The 25593-nt window shown below is 54.1% G+C and overlaps 1 protein-coding gene across 1 annotated transcript in view; it reads left to right on the forward strand.

The window, feature by feature from the left end:
• RIN3 (Ras and Rab interactor 3) overlaps positions 1-25593 on the forward strand; it is a 120312-nt gene that overhangs the window by 83950 nt on the left and 10769 nt on the right. Inside the window, exons 5-7 of the mRNA XM_061181196.1 lie at positions 4973-5064; positions 12512-14083; positions 16028-16336. Of these exons, the coding sequence (XP_061037179.1) occupies positions 4973-5064; positions 12512-14083; positions 16028-16336 (1973 nt within the window). The remainder of the gene's footprint in view (positions 1-4972; positions 5065-12511; positions 14084-16027; positions 16337-25593) is intronic.

Consider the following 25593-nt stretch of genomic DNA (forward strand, 5'->3'; position numbering starts at 1 on the left):
CGGGGCGAGTCCAGGCCCTCTTGGTGGGAAGGGTGACACTGGAGGCCAGGCAAAGAAAGACAGGAAGAGAATTCAGCTAGAGGACACAGCACGGGCAAAGGCCTGGCAGCAGGCAAGCTGCGGGCAGCTTGGGAATGGCTTCGGGGGAGAGCTGGACACATGGGTGGGGGGATAAGGCCTGGAAGGCCTGGAACGCCGTGCCCAGGAGCTGTGTGCGGACACTTCCTTCCTCGGGTGCTGGGAGCTCGCTGCTGCTAACGGACAGATTGCACTCGAGCAGAGCCACGTGGCCGCAGCCAGGCGCCGCAGCCATCCGGGCCCCCGCCGGGGCAGGGGATGGGGAACCAAGCAGGGTGGGGGCAGTCACTGCAGGGAGGGGTCGGGGCAGTAGGGGAAGCCTGGGGAGATGTCAGGGCTCCTATCCTGGGTACAGGAGCGTGAACACGCTTGGCCATTCCTGGAGCACTTCCTACACGCCAGGCACTCTGCTAAGCCCCTTTCAGGGATGGTGAGGTCTGATCCTCGGCACAGCCTGGGGTCAGGAGTCAGTAGCCTTGTGAAATGGGTGCCATTAACCGAAATGAGGAAAGAAAGGAGGGGCCCCTTGGGCCTGCCCTCTCTAGGAGGTGGCCAGGCACCCAGCATTGTGACTGGGCTGCCACCGTCCTCCTGGCAGGAGGGGGAGGCGGGCTGGGCCTCTTCTCCTTCGAAGGAAGCTGTTATCACTATGTCTGGAGCTGCCTTCCCAGCCACCTTGACCAGGAGCCACAGTCTTGCCTTTGGATGGTCCTGGTTAGGGGGGCAGAGGGAAGGAGCCTGACCGCACTGCTCAGAGGCCCGCAAGAAGCACCCATGACCCGAGCTCCCAGCAGGGGAGGAAACGAACAAGCTCCCAGTAGGTGCTCCCCTGCTGTGCTGCGTGGTTTCTATAGTAACCCCGTAAGAGGGCGTCCTGTCCACTGTCAGACCCAGACAAGGAAATGACACCCAGCCAGGAATGGCAGAGCTAGGGGTTTACCAGGGCCCTCGATTCCAAAGTTCATGCTGGTTTTTCCTGTCTTTCTGCCTCTCCCTCACTTAAAAAAAAATTAAAATTCTTTTAACTGAAAGGAAGTCGTGCTTTTCCCTCTGCAGTGGTTGACTCTGAAAACCACAGAGGTCACCCAGGATCTGTGAGCAGACGAGCCGTGGGGCATCGAGGGGGTGCAGATATGGTTTCATAGGCCTGGGCCTTCCACGCTGGAAGCACTCCCCAGGTCACCCCAAAGCTTTATAGGACCTTGGGTGGGGCGGGGGGAGCCACGCCCCTGAGGGGAAGAGAAAGCTAGCCTGTGTGAAAGAACTAATGAGATAATATACGTGGAGCATGGGGCTTTTAATCTGTGGGTCACAGCCCACTAGGAGGTAACAGTATATCGGTACGAAAATATATTTGGCCTTTGTCCAGCTTCTGGACACAGAGCTCCTAACGCCCTGGAATTTCCTGAATGACAGGGGTGTCTTTTGTTATTCCTAATGAGCCCCTTTCAGTCACACCTGGGTTTATGCTAACCCGTAAACAGGTGGGGCCCCTAGACAGCCTCAGGATGGGGCCAGTCACCGGGAAGACAGGTGATCAAAGGGCTGGAACTTTCAGCCCCACCCACCAACCTCCCAGCTGAGGGACACGTTGAGGTGCTGGGAGGGCGGTGCACCCAGAGAGGCGTGGAAGGGAGCCCCGTCCCCTAAAGCTTGCCTACGCGCCTCTCCCATCTGGCTGTTCCTGAGTTGTATCCGTATAATACGCCAGTAAATGTAAGTAAAGGGTTTTCCTGAGTACTGTGAGCCGAGCTGGCAAACTCTCAAACCTGAGGAGGCGGTCATGAGAACCCCTGATTTATAGCCAGCCGGTCAGAAGTCCAGGTGGCCTGAGACTTGCAACGGGCATCTGAAGTGGTGGGACTGAGTCCTTAACCTGTGGGTCCGTGCTGACTACAGGCAGTTAGTGTCAGCATTAACTTGTGGGACATCCCATTGGCCTCCAGAGAATTGGAGAATTAGTTGTTGAGGTTAGAAAACACCCCAGAGGGGATCATAAAGTCAGCTTAGGGGATCATGACGGGCTCTTTTTTTTTTAATGAAAAGTTAAACTAGACAGGAAAATATCAGAATGTGTCTCATGTTGTTGGAATAAGTCTTGTTTTGCTAAACTCTTTAGTTGTGTGTGTGTGTGTGTGTGTGTGTGTACATAACATCAAGATGCCAAATGTGTTTCTTACTGACGGTCATGGTCAACAAAGTTTGAACATCACCAGCTAGGACAGAGGCCTCTAGAGAGGGATGTTTGCACTCTACGAGCTACACAAGCTGATCCACCAGAACGCGGGGGCAAATGTTAGAACGCTTATTCTAAAAATCTTATTTTTCAAATTTCTACTTTTGTGAATGCATTTTAAGGACTTAATAGTTTGTAAGGTGTATATATATATGTACATATATATATATTATATATCTGGAGAAGTGCTTAATTTTTATTTTTGCTTTGGGGGCCCTGATTCCCACCCAAGGCTGTGGTCATCAGGATCTACTTGAGAGCTGTTTAAAAATGTGGATTTCTGACCCACACTGAGACTCAACACTGAGAACCCCTGGGCGAGGATCTGAGAATCCGCATCTTAGTGGCTCCCCCAGGAGCTGATCCAGAATTAACTAATACAAAAGTATTAATGCCTGTCCATAGTGTTGCTGTGTTACAGTAGTAGTAATAATAATAACATGATGTGATATAAGGCCCAAACTGGGTAACACCCAGCCCGATACTTGGCACATAGTAGATGCTCAGCGAACCCCCCATCCTGTGTATGCATTTCCTTGGATCAGAAGAGGTGGCCCCTGGATGAAGTGCTGAACTGGATGATGGGGGTGGGATGGCAGACGTGCATGAAATCCTTGAACAATACTGGGTTATGGAGAAGGAGGAGGTCCATGGTGTGGCCTTGAAGAATGTGTAGAATCTAAGTAGACATAGGTGGAAGGGACGAGGGGGGCGTTCCCTCCATGCAGAGCTCAGAGGTGGGAATGAGCAGGGGACATTCACTGTAGGAAAATGACATTTTGGGAGGCAGCCAGGAGGCCCCGAGTGCAAGGGAAGGCTCTGTGGTGGGCAGGAGGCGGGGAGCAGGCTGGGGCAGGCCCTGGACGCCGGAGTCCCAGGCTGGGGTGTGATCGGCGGGCACCACTGCAGCATCTTGAGCAGTACACAGAGGAGGTGGGGAGGGGGTGTCAGAGGTTGCCCTGGTGGTTGGGGGTGGGTGCCAGATGAGCCGAGCGATTCTGCTGGTCATTTCAATATATGCAGTGGCCCAGGAACCTTTGGAAACCCCAGTGGCAGGCCAGACAGCCAACCAGGTAGACAGGCAACACCGGGATGAAATCTGCCACCCTTCAAAATCAGAGAGTGGGGTAGTGGTGACCGGGCAGGGCCTGAGGTGGGGATGGAGCACTGAGGGCCCGTCCGCTCTGGGTCCAGGCCTGGCCTGGCTGGAAGGGCTGACAGGGGGCCCGCAGACGGCCTCAGATGCTCAGAATCACACAACTATGACAATGAAGCAAAGATCGACGGGCCACGCCCACCCCATTGACAAGGGAGAAGCCAAAGGCCACAACCCAGGAACTCAAAAAAGGGCCCAGAATCTTTTCCCACCTTTGCCATCCTGCTATTCCATAAGCAGAGTGTTTTTCCCCCGTGAAAACACTTCCTATGAAGGGGTGGGGGCACCCCGCGGAGCAGCACAGCCTGTATTGATGGGCAGAGGTGGTCTGGGATCTTCCCGGCGACCCGCATCCCAGGCGGCCTCTGCCCTGCTCTCCCCCAATCCAGTTCCCAAAGTTTAGACGGGTCCATTCGGCAAACACTCTCTGAGCCTCTGTGGTGTGTGCTGAGGGCTCTGGGGGCATCAGAGATGTGAAAAGCTGCCCGCCCCTTCCAGGAACTTCCAGGGCTCTCACGTAGTTCACAGGGAGGAGACGGAGGGTGCGGTATAGACAGTAAGGCCATGAAGACCCCCGGGGACGGACGGCCATCACGCAAGGCTGTCAGTGGGCCTGGACGGATGGGATTTCAATGACTGGAATCAGGGTTTGGGGAGAAGGTTGACAGAGCTGGGGATACAGCTGGAAAAGGGGGTCAGACTGTGATGGGCCTTGAATGCCAGGCTGAGATGTAGAATTGGGACCAGCCATCCTGGGGCCCCTGCAGGGCCACACTCCCCTTCCTGCCCCACGGAACAGCCCTGGGCTTGAAGTCAGGAGGCCTGGGGCTCAGCACACTCTGCCCTCCACCCACCGTGTGTCCAGGCCTGGACATCTTCCTTTCCCTCTCTGGGCCTCAGTTTCCCCATCTGTACAATAAAGGGGGAGGGTGTCTAGATCCCTTCTGGGAGATCTCTGGAGAGATCGCTGAAAAGATCCCCATTCAGACCAAAGGCAGCAGATAGAGCTGGCTGACTGTGTCGTCGGGGTGTCTGTCTGTCTGTGTGCTCGCCAGGGGGTACCTGGCGGTAGGTTCACCAGGGGAGTCTGGCTGTGCGCCCGCTGCACATCTCAGCGTGCAGCAGCGAGGGTCAGAGGACTGGAGGGGGTGGGTCACTCGCCTTACCCAGAATGGCACCTTTAGAAGAAGCTGCCTGGACTTCCAGGGCCAAGAAAACTGGGGATAAAGCCTCTCCCCCCACCCCCTCCATGCCCAAGGAGGGTCTTAGCATCTCTGGGGCCAGTGCAGGCACAGGACCCGGATCTGACGGGTTGCTCCCTCAGCCTCAGGACTCCGCCCCTCGGCCCCAGGGAAGTTTCCAGTCTGTGTGGCGATCCCAGCCGCCAGCGGGGTTGCCGGGGTTCTTCCTTTATGGGCTGAGGATTTGGGGGCGGTGGGGGCCGAGAATGGACACACAGGCCCCTCCCCGGACTTGACCTCCGACCCCTCGTGTCTCCACAGAGATTTACTGCCCTTCAAGCTGAGGCTGCCCCAGGCCATCCTTGAGGCCAGCAGCTTCACAGACCTCAAGACCATCTCCAACCTGGGCCTGGGTAAGTAAGTCCCCTCTGGGGTCAGGGGAGGTGGCTGGGCCTTAGGAAATGGAGCCCCTGGATTGCCCCCCACTGACCGCCTGTGCAGATGGACGGCTCCTCAGGCTGACCCCAAGCTGGATCCTGAGTCCCAGCTCCCACGGGACCACCTGCACCCCTGCCCCAGGTGCTGAGCCCCTGTAGCAGGGAGATTCTCCCTCTTTTCAGAGTGGCGCCTTTAACAGCTGTCAGGAGGTCTGATGCACAGCCTTGCTGGGTCTGAGGGAGCTGGGTCTGGTCAGGACCCACACAGGCTGACCTGGTGGCGGGGCGTGGCCCGGGAGAAGCTGGACCAAACGCCAGGGGACTTCTCAGCGATGGCCAGGAACCTGGGTGCCAGCAGCTGCCACAGCCCTGGCCCCCAGCCCCACCCTTGTCAGAAGGAAACGCAGCGTGAACGTGATGATGAGCTGGAGTGTGCCCCCACTCCCTTGGCCTGCCCCTGCCCAACCACCTGATTCAGCACACCCACCCTGCCCCTTACCCTTCTGACCTTTTGAGGGATGACGAGGGGAGAGTAAAAGACAAGAGCGTTTCTGATCCCAGCCCTTCCACATAATAGTAAGAAGAGCTCATGTTTACTGGGCCCTTTCCATGTAATGGGCTTCGCTGAGCCAGTGCCAACCTCTGACATGGCCTCACCATGCTAACCCTCAGGGAGCCCAAGCTCACCAAGTCTGGAGCTGCCAGGAAGCCAAGCCAGCCACCTCTGCGGGCCCCCAATCCTAGGCAGAGGTCAGGTCTCGTTATGAACAAAGCAGTTAATAAGTCCTCATCAAGACTAAACCATACAGGGAATATAGCCAAGATTTTATAGTAACTTTAAATGGAGTATCATCTATTAAAATTTTGAATCACTGTATCGTGCATCTGAAACTAACATAATATTGTAAGTCAACTATACCTCGATTTTTTTATTAAAAAAAGTCTAAACCGTGCCCAGGAACCTGCACCACACGTTACTGAACACGGCAGTACATTTTCACCAGTGCTGGTTGAATGGAGGAGAGGGTGATGGAGAGGGCAGGCCCAGGGTGCAGAGGAAGTTAGAGGCAGACCTGGGATCAGAGGCGATACCCCCTGGTTCCCAGGCCAGCCACTGTTCACCACCCAGAGAGGCCTCTAGACAACAATGCAAGAGATGCCACAGGCAGCTCATGGTCAAAGGCCAGGAAGTAGGAGGAGTCCAGGCCCTTCGGATGTCTGCATTTAATGAGCACTGACCTCTTTATCTGCATTGATTCATCAGATCCTCAAACAACCCTGTAAAGCAGGTTCTGTTATTGTGATCCCCACTTTATGGCAGAAGAAACAGACACGAGGGGTTGAGTGACATGTCCAGTGTCACAGGGTCCATGGAGGGGTGGGCAGCTGGGCTCCAGCCCTCACCCACTAGCTTGTGCTGCCCCTTGACTCCTTATCCAGGCTCTGCTAGGTCTGGTTGACCCAGTTTATAAACTTCAGGGCCAGTTTTCAGTTGATATTGGGAATAAACACTGAACTTGGGCCCCAGATGTTATAGTTGTTGGGCTCTTACCCTTCCAGAAGCTTCATGTGGGACAGGTGAGAGTCTGGTAACTCATACAGTCCAAGTGACACCCCTCCTAAGGTCTAAAATGGCACAGGTGACGCGCTCATTGCCGCGCCCTTGGCACTATCTTGTGTAATCCTTGCATCCCCATTTTAAAGATAGAAAGTCAGTTCTTAGCACAGCTGAGAAACTTGTCCAAGATGCTCCAGGCAGGCAAGAGCAAAGCTGGGGTGTGTGCCAGGGGCTTCTGACTCCCAGCTCAGCCCCTCCACTGCCCCTCAGCTGCACCTCATGACCTTCCCAGTTTTTCTGCAACGAGCAGTCAGCTGCCAGTTTTGAGGCCCAGTTGGGAGGGCAAGTGAGATGCATGAGCTCCATCCGGAGAGGCTTACCTCTGAGAGGAGGGTCGGTTAGCAGCCTCACTGTGGGTAGGTTGAGGCAGGCATCCCTAAGACCCACTGCCCCAGGGACCCGCAGTTTCCTCTTACCTGGGGGGGCGGGGGCGGGGCTGCCCCTAAGCCCTAGGAATGGCTGTATGAAAGACAAGCTGCTCCTCTGGGGAGAAGCACATTCCTTTCTGGAATAGTCAAGCCCTTCTATCCTGGGTGAGCTTCACCTCGGGCACGTTGAGGAAGTGAGAGGGGAGGTGCCCTCTGGGAAGCAGGCGGTAGTTAGATTGTATGTCAGCATTCACTTCCTTGGGAGGGGGATTTAAATGAAATCTGAGTGCATTGAAGCTTAGGAATCAGGGTTCTTTTTTTTTTTTTTAATTTTTTGGCCATGCCACGTGGCATGTGGTATCTTAGTTCCCCGACCAGGGATCGAACCCGCGCCCCCTGCATTGGAAGCACGGAGTCTTAACCACTGGACTGCCAGGGAAATCCCAAGAACCGGAGGGTTCTGATCAGGCCTGGTGTCCCCAAGGGCTGAAGGTCAGAAGCGAGGTTTACCAGAATAGGTTTTCCCTGGAGCCGAGGAAGGGTTAACTTTTCAGTCCATCCCCAGAATGGATGGAGACCCGGAGCTGAAAGGGCACGTCCTGTCAGAGGCCAGAGGCCCTGGCTCTGGGATGTGCAGACCTCCCTGACCTTCACCTGCGGTTGTGATGATAAATATGCAAAGAACAGCACTTGCCAAGGGCCCGGACACACCAGGCATTGTGCCCAGCGCATCACACGTTGTTCTAGGCCAGGCACTCCTGTGGCAGAGAAGTGAAACCCACTCAAACGAGCTTAGATAAAAGGGGATTTAGTGAAAGGATGCCGGGGAATCTCCGTGATAGGAGCAGAAGGTCAGCCGGGCTTTGCAGGCAGCAGACACTTATCTCTGCACACAGCTCAGCCTCTCCTTAACCCCTGGTTCCCGCTCCTGACCCTCCACCGGCCAGGCTCTGACTCCCGACCCACATCCCCACCTGATGATCTCATAGTTGGAATAAGTTTATGAGGCATATGTGTTTTCTATCACTAGTGTCAGCAATGGTTCTTTTTCTGGCACTCTACTCACTTTTTACAAAATGAATAGAATGTCATAAATTTCCAAATCATTGCACAAGCCCTGCTGTTCAGACAGGAATGATGTTGCTGAAACGGGGCTATTGACCTACAGGCTCAGCACCACGTGATCGCCCAGAATGTTTGCTCGTGAGCTGATGTAAGAAAGTCTGAGTTTGGCCTTGGAAAAGCCAACGTTCAAAAGGTCTATGTAGGTATAAGCTTGGGCCCACAAAACTAACATAGGGAGCAGTTCAGCTCTAAACTGCATGCAGTTGATTCTAAGTGCAAAAGGAATCTAGAGAAAGCAGTGATAGATAGGGGTTAGATTTGCAGAGGTTCTCAGACATATTTGCAGTATGTATATGTTTAATATTTTAAAAATATGTTTAGAAAAAGCGAATGTTCTATAGTGCTTCCAAGTTGGCCTGTAACTTGCTTTTTCCTTTACATTATATAATGAGAATTTTCCTACTTATTAAAAATTCATTGAAAACTCCAGATTGAACGGCTGTCCAACAAGCCCGTCTTTAGGGTGCCACAAAAACATTCACCCACTGATCTCACCAGACTTTCTAGCTGTTTCCACGGCATCTGGAATACTTGGCTTCATTTACTCATCCCCTCTTTGTTCTGCCGGTAGCCCAGGGCTCCTCAAGTGTGAAACCTTTGTCACCTTTGCCTTCAGGATCTACAGCCCAGTACCTGGCCTGGCCCGGGACCTCTGAGGATTGTAGGAGTGGACGCCTGGCAGAAGGCATCCCCAGCTGAGACACAGGAGGCCACAGGGCCAGCAAAACATCTGCCTCAGTCCGAGGGCAGCACAGAGGCAGTGAGGGCACAGGCCCTTAGGGGAACCGCGACCACTGAGCTGAGCTTGGCCCAGTGCCGGTGGGTACAGATGCCCACGGCCGGGCCAACCACTAGGCTTGCATGACAGCGTTCCGCTTCTCCCCTGGCCTTGGCATTGTGTAGGCTGCAGAGAAAGTTACCTACTTCCTTGTTTTTAAGCATAAAGACCTACACTGCCGCTGAGTTCCCTAATAGGCCCTCAGACCCCAGGGTGCAGCTCCTCAGGTCCCAGCTTCCCCACCCCTCAGAGCGGCATTCACTTTGGGGCCTCTGCCCTGCGAGGTACAGCCACCAGGCCTATCTTAGGGGCAGGGGAGCGGTTCCTAATCACCCAGGCCCCAGGCCCATTTCCCTGAACCCCGCTGTCTGTTCCACTCTTGTAGGAATACGAATCTGAGCGGTGGAAAATGTCTTCTTTTTTTCTGTGCATGATGGACCCCCTGCTATCCTGAGGCGGGCAGTCCAGCGGGTGGTCCATCACTTATGGAGTTCTTTGCCCTCCTTTTTGCCTCCCTCTTCTCATTTTCTCACTTCTTCTCTTCTTGTCTTTAGACCTCTTCCCATGGTTCAGGATGAAACCAGAGACGTACAGTCCTAGGGTTGGTCTCTCCCGGCAGTGTGCACCAGGACTGGGGAGCCCAGGGGAGTGTAGGCGAGGCCTGAATGTGTCAGGAAGGCTCCACCAAACAGGTGACATTTGACCTGAGTGTTGGAGGATGAGTAGGAGTTTGCCAGGTGGAGAGGGTGGGAAAAGCATTCCAAGCAGAGGGAACAACATTAGCCAAGACCTGAAGGTGTGGCAGCCCGTGGCGTGTTCGGGAAGAAGTGAGCAGTAGAGAGAGTGGGGTGGAGATTCAGTAGGCAGTGCTGGAAAGGTGTACAGGGCCAGATCCCACAGGCCTTGACTGCCAGGCTAAAGGTTTGGAAGCGATTCTGGGCAAATAGCAATCAAGGGCCCACCCTACGCCCAGCATAGAGCCACAAGGAGTAGAATGGATTGGGGGCGGGGTGGGGGGCATGGAGGCAGCCTATGGCCACGATCTAGGTGAGCGGTAATGGGAGTGTCCGAGCATGGGTGGGCAGTTCTCTTGATCGTCTACCCCATAACTTGCACCTTCTCCCAAAGGAAGGGTCTTACGAGAACTTGGAGGTGAGCCTCGGGGGCCTCAGCTCACCTATGGGGCTGCAGCCCAGTCACCTTAGACTGGCCGCCTACTGCTCCTTGCTAGGAAGCCTTCCAAGGAGACCATGCGAAGTACCCAGGAGAATGGACCGGTCATGGAGGGGTCATAGCTGCCCAAGAAAGTGAAGCACAGGGCCCAGGCGGCCCTCAGGAACAACCCGCCTGGATCTAGGGAGAGTCTGGAGACGCACCCTCCCCCTCCAGGCTCTCCACGTCCTCAGGTGGTGGCTGGCATGGGCACAGAGCCTGGCGTGTCAGAAAGTCACACGAAAATTTGTCATCTTTGATGCTGTGGGGACAGCCGGCCACAGCACTTCCAGGCTTGGGAGTCTCTGCCCAGGACAGGGCTGAACCATGAGTCCCGCTCTGCTCCCCTGTGGATGCACACGGCTCTCTTTCAGTCAGTTTCTCGGCAGCCCCACCGTCCTGGGATTCCACCTTGCTCACCTTGATTGGGTTTCTGACCCCTTTGGCCAGCAAGGTGGCAAACACCCACAACCCCGAGAGTGCCCATCCCTTAGGGCGGGCACGCACACGTGCACACACATGCACGGCTGCCCTTGGCCATCTTGCAACATCTCCTTTCTTTCGATGTCAAGAGCCTGTTGTGTTCTTACCACATGCCCCGTTCTGGGGTGCTCACCACCCCGCTACTCACTCACGCCAGGAGAGCAACCAGGATGGGAAGTGTCGCAAGTTCCTATGAAGGGCAGCTGCATAACACGGCGGCCCAGCACACGGCTTTATTTATTTATTTATTTATTTATTATTATTTTTTAACATCTTTATTGGAGTATAATTGCTTTACAATGGTGTGTTAGTTTCTGCTGTGTAACAAAGTGAATCAGCTATACATATACATGTATCCCCATATCCCCTCCCTCTTGCATCTCCCTCCCACCCTCCCTATCCCACCCCTCTAGGTGGTCACAAAGCACCGAGCTGATCGCCCTGTGCTATGCAGCTGCTTCCCACTAGCTATCTATTTTACATTTGGTAGTGTATATATGTCCATGCCACTCTCAGCTTTAGAGCTAGTGTGACCTAGTTCAAATTCCAGCTCCTTCACTCACCAACCCAGTGACCGTTCATCTCCCTGGCTTTCTCATCTTCATCTGCCATACGGGGACAACATGAGGACTTACACCAGAGGCCTGTGGTCAGGGATCGGTGAGATGGTCCCTGTAGAGCAAGGAATCCACACAGCCAGAACGCAATGCACGTTTGTTCCTGGTATTGTCTTTGATGCTGTTTTTGGTAGTTTTCTTACTGATGACTCCCTCCCAGAGGTAAAGAGCCCTGGGTGAGAGGCTGGAGGCCTGGCCCAATCATTAACAAGGAATTTGCACTATCGATCTCTAAAATGAACACGTGGAACAAGGCCTGGGTTCCATACTCCTCCAAAAGGAGCTGCTTGAGTGAGCTTGCAGTGACCTGCCAGCCAAGTGACCTTGTTCTCAAAATGTACTCCTGTGGCCTTTTGGGAGCATCCCGAGCTTTTGTCATATTCTCCATAGGGCCTGGTACCGAGAGGTCAAGAACTCCTCTGAGCTAGTCAAGCCCCAGCGCCCTTTCAGTTTGGACGTCCCATGCCCATTACCCAGAACGAGCCTGGAGCTGACCATCAGTGCAGGCCTGCTTTGGTGGCCACAGCTAAGGGCTAAGTCAAGAGCAAGGCATGTGCTGGGACTTAACTCAGCAGTGCAGGAGCTCCAGCTCTCTGAGCTGGGGGCACAGGGCAGCTTCCTGTTTTAACACTGATATTGGCCAGAGGCAGAATCATTTTGCAGAGGGCAAGCATTCCCCCACTTGGATGGTCAGGTCTGAGCTCACTGGCTACAATCCATAGTTCATTCTTCCCGCTGTGACAACTGCAGTGGCCCAAACAGGCCCAAAGCAACTTCTCTGTCAGGACCCCATTCTAGGGATGACTAGATGGAGATCTAGAAAGGTCCGGTGACCTGCCCCAGAGCACCCAGCCGGTCAGCATCGGGACTGGGGTTCTGTCCCCTCCATCCCCATACGTACCTGCACCCCGGGGCATGGGTGCCCCCCCCGGTGGGGTCTCACACGCCAGGGGACAGGACTGAAGCTGAGCCTGTCACCAGCGCCGTCCAGGCCCCAGCCCGGCACCGCAGGGGAGGATGGCGTGGGGCTTCCCCTCTCAAGGCAGGAAGTAGTGGGAGAGGTTTAAAACAGTCCAAGAGGGGAAACCAACCTTCGGAGCAGTGAAGCAAGCACTGCACGGCCTTCCCTCGCCCTGTCCCCCGCGCAGCCCACAGACACCGCCCCGGCCAGGCTGGGGCCCGGCTTCAGGACTGACCGCCTCTCCCTCCCTCATCTCGACAGGCTTCTGGGACTCCTCGCTGAACCCCCGGCGAGGAGGTGGGAGCCCAGTGGAGGCCCCGAGAGACCCAGCCCCGGGAGCGCCCCCCGCCTCCATTCTCAGGTCATCTGCCCATTACGAAAACTGCTCGTGTGAAATCGAGCTGTCCTTAGGAAACGGCCGCCTGTGGTTTGTGAATCCAATCTTCATCGAGGACTGCGGCAGCTCCCTGCCGGCTGACCAGCCACCCCCAGGAAGCTGCCCCTTGCGCCCGTCGCCTCCCACCTCCGACGCTACCTCACCCACCTCCAGGTGGGCCCCTCGCCGCCCAGCACCCCCTCCCCCGCTGCTCCCTCTCCATCCCCTCGGCTCCAGCCGGCCTCCTCCCCCTGCCCCCCCTCCGGCCTGCCCTCTGCCCAGTTCTCCCTCTGCGGGTGCTACCCCGCATCTGCATCCGGAGGCCCTTCCTCCCTCACCCCCAGCGTCTGCCCCTCGCCTGGCACCCCACACCCCAGGCCCCCCGGAGCTTCCAAGCCAGCCACCCATGACAGCCTGTGAGAGGCTCCCACGTCCCCTCGCAGGCCTGGGCCCCCTCAGGGAGAAAGAAATGAAGCCGGGGGCAGCCCCCAGCCCCTTGCAGGGCCCCGTCCCTCCAGTGCCCACGAAGAAGAGCCTCCCCGCCGCCCCTCCCAGACGCCGCATCGCGGAGAAGGTCTCCCTGGAGGACCAGAGCGCAGGGAAGGCGGACAGGGGGGCGACAGCAGAGGGGGATCCGGTGGGTCTTTCCAGGGCATCCCCGCTCCGCCTGCCTCCCGAGGGGACCTCAGACAGCCCTGGGGACAGGCCTCAGAGAACCACAGAGCAAGGCCAGGAAGCAGTGGCCAAAGCCGGCGATCTGGGCAGCCTGCCAGAGCCTCCGAGGAAGATTCGACAACCCCCAGTCCCACCTCCCAGGAAGAAACGGCTCTCCCGGCAGCTGGCCTCGGTCCTCCCAATTCCCCTGGAGACTGCCGAGCTTTCCACGGACGGGGAGGTCCCCGAGAACCCCACGCCCGGTCCACCCGGAGAAGGCCAAGGTCCTGCCCCCACAGCTGGCACTCAGAGCCTGCATGCCCGGGCCGGGGCCCGGCCCCAGAGCACCCCGGAGTTCAAGGGCTCCCTGGCCTCCCTCTCAGACAGCTTGGGAGTGCCCTCCTCGGCCACAGACCAGGACTCCTACTCGACCAGCAGCACGGAGGAGGAGCTGGAGCAGTTCAGCAGCCCCGGCGTGAAGAAGAAGTCGTCGATGATCCTGGGCAAGGCCCGCCACCGCCTGAGCTTCGTGAGCTTCACCAGCGTCTTCAGTGCCTTCCTCTCCAACAACCGCAAGCTATACAAGAAGGTGGTGGAGCTGGCCCAGGACAAGGCCTCGTACTTCGGCAACCTGGTGCAGGACTACAAAGTGTACAGCCTGGAGATGATGGCGCACCAGACCTCCAGTATGGAGATGCTGCAGGAGATCCGCACCATGATGACCCAGCTCAAGAGCTACCTGCTGCAGAGCACCGAGCTCAAGGCCCTGGTGGACCCCGCCCTGCACTCCGAGGAGGAGCTAGGTCGGTCCCCATCCTGGGCAGGGGCTGGGAGCGGGTGGGAGCCAGGGATAATCCCAGATGATCCTCCCTTTCCGTGAACTAACCCCTCTGCTGTTCTGTCTCTTCCAACCGAGTTCGGCCCATGGGCCCAGTTAGATGGCAGAATCTCAACCACCTGAGAGCTGGGCAGGACCCCCACCCTCAGGATGCTCCTGGTTTTGTTAGGGAGACAAGTCACCAGGAGCGATTAGCGGCAAAAAAAAAAAAAGCACTAACATGCATGGCTGCTGAGGGTCAGAGTCAGTCCCTGCAGGAGATCTGGTGGCCGCAGAGATGTAGGGACCCTAGAGGGCATGGACCCTCATTCTGTAGATGAGGAAAAAGGCCCGGGAAGGGGAATGGACTTGGCCAAGGTTACATGGGAGCCAGGGGCGGTGGGGAAGCTGACCGCAGGTCCCTGCCTCCGGGTCACCACGCCTCTAGCTGCAGAGGCTCTGAGGGCCTGGAAGGATAGACAGGAGTGGGGTGACGGAGGCAAGGGCAGCCGTGTGTCGTCCTGTTGAAGAGGCTGGAGAAGCAAAGGGGAAGAGGGAGGCGGCAGGAAGAGGACCAAGACAGCCAGGACCAGCCCCAGCCCCAGCCCCAGACGTGGGCCAACCCTAGGCGTACGTGGCGGGGAAGGGTTATCTTGGCCTCTACTGAGACTCAGCCATGGGGACATGGGCCCCTCCCTCACCTCCCAGGGATAGAGCAGCTCAGGTGTCTTCCCTACAGGGACAGGACTTGGGACCTCCCCTACTGGGCCAATAGCTGAGACCCTGGGGATTGGGTGGAGCCAAAAAGACTTTCCAAGAATATTTCCCTACTGTCAACCAATGCTGAACATTGCCTTGGTGTCAAGTTGACATGGGTTTAAATCCTTGTTCAGGCCCCAACTAGCTGTGTGACCTGCACCAGCAGAGCCTGAGTTGGTCCATCTGTAGAGTGGGGATTATGGCATGTATGTTGCACAGTTGCTGTGAGATCAGAGATGCCTAATTCTCATTCCACTAGCTGATCAGGACACCTCTGGGATAAGATGACATTTGAACAATGAAGGAATAAGCCATGTGGATAGCCATGTGCATTTCTCCAGGCAAAGGGAACGGCAAGTGCAAAGGCCCTGAGGTAGGAGCAAGCCTGGCTGGTTGGCAGAACAGCAAGAAGGCCAAGGTAGCTGGAGCAGCATGAGCACAGGGAGCAAACAAGTTGATGAGTGAGCGAGGTCACGGGGGCAGGTCACAGAGGGCGCTTGTGGCCACGGGAAAGACTTCAGCTTCTATTGTGCATGAGACGGGAGCCATTACAGGGTTCTGAGCACAGGAATGTCATGATCAAACGTGGTATAACAAGATTATGCTGGTTGCTGTGTTGAGAATGGACTAAAAGAAGCCAGGGCAAGAGGCTATTAACATAACTCAGGTAAGAGATGATGACAGCCTAGGTCAAGGTGGTAGCCGTGGAAATGGTAAGAAGTCAGGTTCTGGCTATACTGTATTCTTGAGACTAGATTCAAATGGATCTGGTAATTGAAAGAGACACATCAAGAATAACTCTACCAAACATTTATTGGGCACCCAGGCCCTCCAGGTACAGCTGCACAGGTTGTATACTGCACAACTCCCACGTGCATAGTGCTCTCTGAGGTGGTGTACTAGTAAGCAGCCCTGTGAGAGTTTAATCTGTGCCAGGCCCTGTGAAAGGCATTAGATACCATGTGTGGCTCCTGTGCCCTTGGCAGTGTGGCTTTCTGTTGAATGTACTACACTGTCTCACCTGTCAGAACTGTGGGCTGTACCTGCCGGGGCTGTGAGTATGTCCTTCCAGGGACATGGGATGGGGATAGCCACACTGCCGGGCAACAAGACGTGGGGGCAGGATCCCTGCAGCTGGTTTCCTCACCCTCCTGCTCTCGCCCACCTGCAGAAGCCATTGTGGAGTCTGCCTTGTACAAGTGTGTCCTGAAGCCCCTGAAGGAAGCCATCAACTCATGCCTGCATGAGATCCACAGCAAGGACGGCTCGCTGCAGCAGCTCAAGGAGAACCAGCTGGTGATCCTAGCCACCACGACCACCGACCTGGGCGTGACCACTAGCGTGCCAGAGGTGCCCATCATGGAGAAGATCCTGCAGAAGTTTGCCAGCATGCACAAGGCCTACTCGCCTGAGAAGAAGATCTCCACCCTGCTCAAGACCTGTAAGCTCATCTACGACTCCATGGCCCTCGGCAACCCAGGTAGGTGGGCAGCCGGGAGGGACCCGGGCTGGGGGCGCTCTCCGGATCCCTGGAGCAGCGATATCATATGAGGCTGTGACCCCTTCCCCTCAACAACTCCAGAGCCCTTGGAAAGCACTGGAGAAGCCTTCCCAGATTCAGAAGGCTGTTGGGGCAGGAGCAGCCACGGTGGGTTCCCTGGGGGCCGGGAGGAGAGCCATGGTTGGCTGCCACACTGGAAGCAGCCAAGGAAGCCAGCCCATACTGTGCCTTTGTATGAATTAGGAAAAGGTGCTACGTTCATTTCCTAGGGCTGCCGTAACAAAGTTCCACAAACTGGTGACAACAGAAATTTATTGTCTCACAGTTCTGGAGGCTGGCAGTTTGAGATCAAGGTGTCAGCAGGGCCCTACTCCCTCTAAAGGCTGTAAGGAAGGAGGTGTTCCAGGCCTCTCTTCTAGCTTCTGGGAGTTCCTTGGCTTGTGGCAGCATCACTCCAGTCTTTGCATGGTGTGTTCTCTGTGTACGTGTCTGTGTCCAAACTTCCCCTTTTTATAAGGATGTCAGTCATATTGGATTAGGGGCCCACCCTACAACAGTATGACCTCATCTTAGCTAATTATATCGGCAAAGACCTAATGTCCCAATGAGGTCACATTTCGAGGTACTGAGGGCTAGGACTTCAACATATGAATTTTGGAAGGACACAATTCAACCCATAATGGCCACATAAATCAGTTACAGAGGTCAGTGGGGCAGTTACGCTGATCTGGTCAGGTATGCCTGAGCTTGGCTGGGCTGATTCGAGGGTCCGTGGTCAGAGGGGGTCGTTTGGAGGCTGGCTGGGCTAGGATGGCCTTGCTTATGTGTTGGGTGGTTGATTGGCTATTGACTGGTCTGGGATGGGGGTGACTGGGCCACGTGTTTCTCATTCTCCAGCAGGTTAGCCCAAGCTTGTACCCATGGCGGTAGTTGGGGTCCAAGTGGGCAAGTACGGCCTGCAAGGCCTCTCGGTATGGACTTGAACTGGCACAACGCCAGTCTGACACATTTCACTGACTCGTTTAGTCACAAGACTAGCCGAGATTTAAGGGGTGAGGAACCAGACTACCCTTCTTGATGAGAAGAGCTGCAAAGGCACATAGCAAGGGCTGCAGATGTAGGGAAGGGAATCATGAGGACCATTTATAATCAGTTTACCCCAGCGCTCCTCCAAGCAGACAAGCACAGGCATCACTGCACCGTGGTGCACACCTTACTGAACAGAATGCTGGCTGGATTTCATCCCCTGACTACCCCTTCAGCTGGATGTCTCTGTGCAGTAAGCAACCTGCGTAACTGTACATGACAGCCATGGTAATGGAGAGTGGAAGGATTGTTACCTCTGTAGCCATACAGACTTAGGTTCAAATTCCTGATCTGTCACTTACTACCTGTGTGACCTTGAATGATTTACTTAACCCCATAAGACCCAGTTTCCTCATCTGAGGAAGCTGTTTTACAAAGAGGCAAAACTAAGACCCCTAATGGTTCAGAAGCCACGCTTGGTCACTTGTGAATATTGGAAACAGCATATGTAAAATGTCAACCTCAATGCATGGTGCCTAGCAGGCTCGACCAGTGGTGGCTGTTTTAGGGGAGGGATTCTCCATCTGCCTTGGAGAAGGGCAGGCCAGTGTGGCCACAGGCCAACAGAAAACATCTGTTAGTGTGTGATTGGGGGATGGTGCAAGGTCCCCTCACCCTAGAAAAACTTCCTCACAGGCCTGGAACAGGCCACAGTTCCAGGTTGGAGTCACTCTTTTGGATTAAACTGACTTGGGTCCGACAGTCAATTGTGAGAATGAATACTGTTCCCCGTAAGCAGATGCCACCCTGAGTTACAGCTGCACATTAACCCTTTATCACAATATTGGAAATGTGATTGGAAGAGAGAGGGTTGTAGCAGTGGAGATGGGATGCTGAAGTGGAGGGTTTTCTTCATGGGGTGGAAGTTAGACCTCGAGATGGGGTGTCCCATGCGGTGTAGAGTCCAGAGAACAGGCCAGCGTATGAGCTCCACAGCTGAGAAACCGCCTCAGAAATCTCCAAGGAAGTAAGGAGGGGGTCAGCAAGCAGCCTGCACCCCCCAGAGCTCTCAGAGGTGGACCTGCTCTGTCCCAGGGGTGTGGAACCCGGGAAGCTGTCCAGGAGCCCACAGCAGCGGTGTGAGGCTGGAGGTTAAGTCCCCATTGTGGCGTGGCAGAGGGCTGGCCAGGAACCTTCTCAGACCTTCTCAGAGCGAGGCAGCCCCAGATCAGCAGCGGGGGGGGAGGCAGGCTCAGGGGGTGTCCTGCGTGGTGTGTAGAGGAAGCAACTGGATCAAGGCAGGAAAAGAGACAAAGCCCCGTAGGACCCGTCGCTGGGAGCAGCCTCAGCGAGAACAGACAGGCGGGCCTGGGACCTTGGAGGAGTGTGGAAGAGAGAGATACAGGTTTCCTTCCCAGCTATGTGATTGTGTTCAGGTTACTTCGGTGCTCTGAGCCTCAGTTTCGCCTGTGTTAAGTCAGCACAGCTACACCCACGTTACAGGGCTGTTGTGAGACTGAGATGAGTCTGCAGTTTGCATCCAGCCCAGTGGCTGGCACTTAACGAGGACAGTTACCTTCCCCTTCTGAACTTCTCGTTTGGGCAGTCATTCTCCCTGCCTTGGCGGGGGCTCGGGGCAAAGTCAGGGCCCAGGGCTCTACAGACCCTGAGCCGTTATCAGGGAGGCAGCTTTGGGCCTGAAATGGGCAATTGCATCCTCAGCGAGTCCCCGTTTACTCAGAAGCCTGCAGTTCTTTTAAACACTCAGTGTCTTGGCAGTGGCTTCAAACACTGTGAGTTTTGCGGACAGTGAATTTACTTACTAAAAACTTAGCAGCGAGCAGGGAATGGGGGAGGGAATGGCTAAACCTGAGGGAAAAGAAAGACAGAGAGGCACTGCCGGAGCTCAGCCCGTGAAACACTGAACAGAACAAGGACGCTCATAGTTTCCTTGTCCTTGGCTGGGGGTGGGGGGTGGGGGGCAGGAGCGTGGGGGCAGGGAGACAGGAACCTCTCTGCTGATTCAGAAGCCAGCTCCAGGCAGGGAGATCTGAGCCCAGAAATTCAGGGCAGGATCAAGGCTCCGTGTGAAGATTCCCCACCAGGAACAGACCCACCAGGAGCAGATGGGTTTCTTGGCAAGAGCCAGAGAGCGGGTTCCCCTCCCACTGCTGAGCGCGCACCGGCCTGTGAACCCAGTGGCTTCCAGTCTCACCTGTGCCCCGAGCAGGCCTGGGCTGCCCCACTCGGAGCCTCAGCCTCTTCACCTGAGAGGAAGCAGTTCTGCCAAGAAGAGCAGGGATTTGAGGGTTCGTTCAAGGACATGGGTTTGAACCTAGCTTCAGTGCTGTAGCCTTAGACTTGAATCTCATGGGGCCTCTGCTTGTGTGTAAGATGGGGATGATAAGACCTGCCTTGCAGGTTGCCGTGCAGGGTAGAGGTGGGGGGAGCACATAGAAAACACCTGGGCTGCGTGGCCCCAAGGAGGTACTAATCTTCCAGAGCCTCTGGTTTCTAGCCCCGTTCAAAAAGAGGCTGGGAACACCTCTCTCGGGGCTGTGGCGAGGCTCAGATGCGACCAGATGTGTGGGTGAGTGTCCAGTAGATGTGAGGATGCAGGAATGGCTGCTCCAAATGTGGAGGATGCAACCACTCAGCGGTTTCCAAGCTGGGTTCCAGGAGGCACCCCAGGGGCCACCAGAGGGACACAGGACTGGGCTTGACCCCAGACAACCCTGCTTGTCCCTGTTTTACACGCAGGGTTCCACCTGGGATTTTGTTTGAAATAACCAGTTCTGCTGCTGAATTTTTTGGCTTTTTGAGAAAACCTTTCACTTGGAAAACATTTCAGACTTCAGAAACTTCAAGAATAGGAACAGTACATCAAAATAGGAAGATCCACTTACCCCTTGTGGACTGTTAATATCTTACGTCATTTGCTTTATCATTTATACTCTCTCTGTGCATATGTAATTTTTTCCTGAATCATATAAGGGCAAGTTACATACATCGTGGCCCTTTACCCCTAAATACTTCTGAGAATAGGGATATTCCCTCACATAACCACATTAAAGTTGCCTGCTTCGTAAATTTACATCAATACACTATTTTTCTCCACTGCACTGCCTGTATTCCAGGTGGTCACTGATGTAACAAGGCTCTTATTAGCATTTCCTCCTCCAGTTCAGGGTCCAATCCAAGGTCAGGTATCGCATTTAGTTGCCTCCTTTAATCTGGAACGTTACAGCCTTTCTTTGTCTTTTATGGCATTAGCATCTTTAAGGAATACAGGTTTCCCTCCCTGCCCCCTCCCCATCTTTTCTTTGTCACGAAAGTTCCTCATTTCGTGTTTGTCAGATGTTTCCGCATGATTAGACTGAGGTTAGGCATTTTCAGCCAGATCCGGACTGACTGTTAAATTCTCTTCTGACTTTGACATGCAGTGACCTTAGGACCAGGCCTTCAGCTCACAACGTCCGGCCACCCGGCCCCGCTCCCCTCCCGCACCCTCACCCCCTCACCCACCAGACGCTTCCAGCGCTTTGCTACTCTGAGTGTGGTCCCCAGCCCCGCCGTGGAGGACACAGCGCCGGCTTGGCTGCCGTCGGCCTCCACCGCTGACCCACTCGACGCAGAAAACTGCCCTTCCCCCCCACCCGCCCTGCCCCAGCCCCTCAAGTCCAGGAAAGAAGCTCCACCGGCCCGTCTCTCCCATTGCACGATGCTGGCAATAGTAACTGGTATCCACACGGCCTGGCTGCTGGCGACACCGGCCGGGACAGTGGGAAAGGCAGAACTTGGAGACACAAAGCCTGAGGTAACGGGCCAGGCTATCTTTTCCAGAAAGGTAGTTGCTGTTAATGCCCATGATACAGATGGGCCAGGATTCAAAGCTAGGATATCCTTACTCCAGAGCCTGTGCTTCCATCACTGTACCAAGCAGCCAGCCTGGGAACAGATCCCAAAGTTCCCGAATCCTGATCAAGTGCTTCCTCCTCTATAGCAGGTTTAGGGGCCTGTGTCAGGTACAGTGGGGAGTTCACGGAGACAAATGGCTTTGGATAGACCTGGCCCTCTGTCCTGCAGCCAGGAGCAGACTGGATGAGCAGACCGCATGAGGCTCGGTGAGAGCAGTTAGAACTTCTAGAATCATCTCTCCCATTACTTTGACAAACAAGCTATTGCCACCTCTTCAGTGTCTAAGACCCAGCATTCAGGGCTGGCCCTGCTGTTGGGGAGAAATAGCTTCAAGCCCAAGAACTCCTCCATAAGATAGGAGTTGGGGGAAGGAAAGAAGAATGCAGCTCACGCAAATGTGGGACTCTTTCTAAAAGAATAAAGAGCAGGCAACATCCGAGAGGGCAGTGAAGGCCAGCGGGCTGCTTTCTTCTCTTCCTTCCAGAGTCTGTGTAGCTGGCTCAGGCAGGGGCAGAGGCGGGGGTTGGGAGACCCCAGGTGCAGGGATCGACAGGCCTATGACATTGACTGAGGGTAGACAGGACAGAGAGGGAGGTCAGTCTGTTGTTTTCTAAAAATCGATGTTAAAAAATCTAAACTGATTTCTGATGACAAAAGTCACTAATGTTTATTGTAGAAAAAGATGATTAGTATTGTGGTAGATTTCTATCTGGTCTCTTTGAAATAGACATAGGTAGGTAAATAGCTACTTAGTTAAGGAAATACTTTCTGCTATAACAGATAAACCCTGCAGTCTCTAACTCAGTACAAATTTATTTCTCACGCATGTAAGTCCAATTGGATGGAGGAGGGTTGGGGAGCGGGGAGTGGGCTCTGCTCTATATAGTCATCCAGGGATCCAGGCTGAGGGAGGCTTTCTAAGTCCCCCTGGGCATTGACATGCAGGTGACAGAGAGAGACAGACAGAGAACATATGTGCCAGGCCTGGAAGCAAAGCATAACCTTGTTTTTATGCCCACAACAGAAATGGGGTTCAGGACCTCTAAGATGTCATGTTCTGAGGATTAGAAGCCACGTTACCCTCCTGTCTTGCATAATAACCATCTGTAACATTTCTCACAGTCCAATAACCCAGAAGCCACCATGTTAATCACTTTCTATCTGTCTCGTCACTGAAACATCACAACCACCCCCACGAGGTGTGGACACTGTTGTTATCCCCATTTTACAGCCAAGGAAACTGAGGCTTGGCAAGGTGAAGCAGCAAGCTCAGGGTCACACCTGAGCAGGTGAATGGTGGCCCTGGGACTTGGATCCAGGTCCTGTGCTGGATTGCTGTGTTCTCCTGCCTCTCTAGGGTACCCTGGGGTCAGAGATGACCTCAGGGAGGCCAGGCCCGATCACAGTGGCTTCACACGTTTTCCAGCCAGGCTGGGACTTTTGGCTTCTGGTCTCTGCACCCACAGCCTGTGTGGCTGACTGGCTTGTGGGCTGAGCTCTCCGAAGAGGAACCCAGGGAGCTGGAGTGATTTCCTCAGGGATCCAGTGTTGCTCAAAGCAGAACTGAGACTTAAGCAGCATCTGCAAAAAGCACAAACAACCCAACAGGGTCACTTTGGGAAGCTCAGTGGGAGAGAGGCTGGCTTCTCGTCTCACATCAGCCACAGACTACAGGGAACCTCCCTCCCTCGGGCTCCAGCTCTTTCATCTGTGCAGCTGGGAGTTCAAACTAGACTAGTGGTTTTCCAACTGCTCCCAGAGAACTCTCGAGGGACTGGGGACATCTTGCAAGGGGAAGGGGGGAGGAGGGGAAACAGCAAACCAGCCCTGCTGTCCGACTCTGATCAACCAGAGCAGCCAAGTTCTGTATCAGATACCCCTTAACGAAAGGATTCCACTGCAAAAGTCAATTTAAAACCTCCTGTTCTAGAGGCTTTCTACTTCTTGCCATCCTGTGTTTTTATCAGATAAGTTCGTTCATTCAACAGTTCAACAAACATTTATTGACAGTATGGATGTTAACAGAAAAACCCAGCCCCTGTTTTTAGGATGGTCACAATTCAAGTGGAAAAACAGAGCATTCAACAGGCGACAACCCTGCAGTGAGATAAATGGTATTCATTCATTCATTTAGCAAGTATATTTATTAAACACCTACTAGTGTTGAGGCATTGGATATAAACAGTGAGCACGATAAAGTCCCTGCCCTCATAAAGCTTTCATTACCTGGGGAGAGACAGCTAATAAACAAGGAAACAGAAATACAAAATATATCATCAGATGCTGAAACAGGCCACTAGAATGAATAAAACAGGCTAAGCGGTCTGGGGAGTGTGAAGGAGTTTGCTGTTCTGGGTTGGGAGGTCAGGGGAGGCCTCTCTGAGTTAACATGTATTTGTTTTTCCATTCTTCAATGACAAGCCCAGGGAAACCCGTTACAAGGGCGCTGAACCTAGCTGGTGGGGAGTGGGGGTCTTGGGTTAAAACTTCCTGCAGGAAGGAAGTGGCTTCAGGTGGGAATCGTGGCGGAGCATTAGGGCCAAAGCAGATCACAGTCGTGAGCCATGTGCTGCCCCAGGATCGTTGCACCAGCCACACCCACTTTCAGTAAGAGCCCAGTCAGCACATTCCAAGGGGCAGTTATGATAAGATGATAGATTCTTTCCTCTAGATCGGGGTCTGCAGGCCAACTCTGGCCTGCCACCTGATTTCGTAAATAAATTTTTATTGAAACAGCCACGTTCATTCATTTACACAGTGTCTCTGGCTGCTTTTGTACAATGGCTGAGTCGAATAGTTGGGACAGAGACCATGTGGCCCATGAAACTAAAAATATTTACTATCCAGCCCTTTACGGAAAAAATTTGCCAACCCCTCTTGTAGAAAATGCTTCCTAGAAGACAAAACTTTATTTTTAATCCAGCCACTTGTTCGACGCTCACAAGGGCTCTGAGTAACAGACTGAGTTTTGTTATTACCTCTGGTTTGCAGATAAGAAAAGTGAGGCCATTCTGAGTTGGAAGTTGTCGTTCTGAGTTCCCCCTAATGGGGGAAGGACTCCTGGAGTCTGTGTAGAGGCCCATCCGAGTCAGCGCCAGGCCCGGGCTCTGAGCTCTTGCTGGGAGCTCAGCATTCATTCATTCCCTCACCCAGCACCACCTCTGCCGTGCGTGCTCTGTGTACTGGGGAGACGGAGAGGAAGTGCTCACCGGTAGTTGGAGGGACAGACATGAGGTCGAAGGAGTCCCCTGCAGTGGGCTAGCTGAACGCAGTGTCATGGAACCAAGGAGATGGGCCCCAAAGCCCTTCCTGAGAATCAGCCGAGATTCTCAAGAAGGGCTTGGGGAGAAGAAGAAAAGGGCAAAGCACTTTCCATCCCCACCGCGCACAGAGCCGCAGTCCAGAGGGCTTCCTTCCCCATCTCTCTAAGTCCTCAGACCTTGGGCTGGAGCTGGACATCCTTCTGGCTGAACGTCACTGTCCCTTCAAGCAGGGTTTCTCACCTTAGCACTACAGACGTGTGGGGACTGAGTAATTCATCTTTATGGAGGGCTGTCCTGTGCGCTGCAGGATGTTTGGCAGCATCCCTGGCCTGTATGCCAGTAGCAAAAGCAATTCCAGACGTTGCCAAATGGCCCCCAAAGGGCAAAATCACCCTAGTTGAGAACTACTGCTCAAAAGCAAATGAACTTGCCTGATTGTATTTTTGGGTGAGCTATTAATACAATACCAAGAAAAAATTGGTATTCTTGGAGGCGGAGTAAAAATTCAATCAGCTCTTAACCAATGCATGAGTTATAGGTGAATTCCAAAAGGCACAGAACTGTTTCACATCCATGCTGCCGGACATGCCTTGTTCCCTAATTCATAAATCAAACAAGAAAAGAATCTCCCGTGTGCCAGAATTCTAAAGATTAAATTATCAACATGGAAGACAACTGCAGGCACAAAATAATCTTTCCCCAGGGGCTCTTTAGTCGTGTCTCAGGCTCATAAAGGTTTATGGAAGATGTTCTCCAAAACTGACTAATTCTGTGCACAGAGGCACAAGAACCTTGAAAGAAATGATCAGAGAGCTCAGAACACAGAGCTGGAGTAAGAGGAACGACGTCCTTCCTTAGTGGGCATTTCCGTGGAGGCGGTATAGGAGCACTCCGCTGTAAATCATTTCCTAGAATTCTCACCAAAACCCCATAGGATGTCATGCTATCTGTGTCAGTTCACATGTGTCTAGAAATGCAGGCTCAGAGAGGTAGAACACTTAGCCCACGGTCTTATAGCTGGTAAGGAGT

The sequence above is a fragment of the Eubalaena glacialis genome, chromosome 2 (genome assembly GCF_028564815.1).
Source record: "Eubalaena glacialis isolate mEubGla1 chromosome 2, mEubGla1.1.hap2.+ XY, whole genome shotgun sequence".
NCBI classification, from domain to species: Eukaryota; Metazoa; Chordata; class Mammalia; order Artiodactyla; family Balaenidae; genus Eubalaena; species Eubalaena glacialis.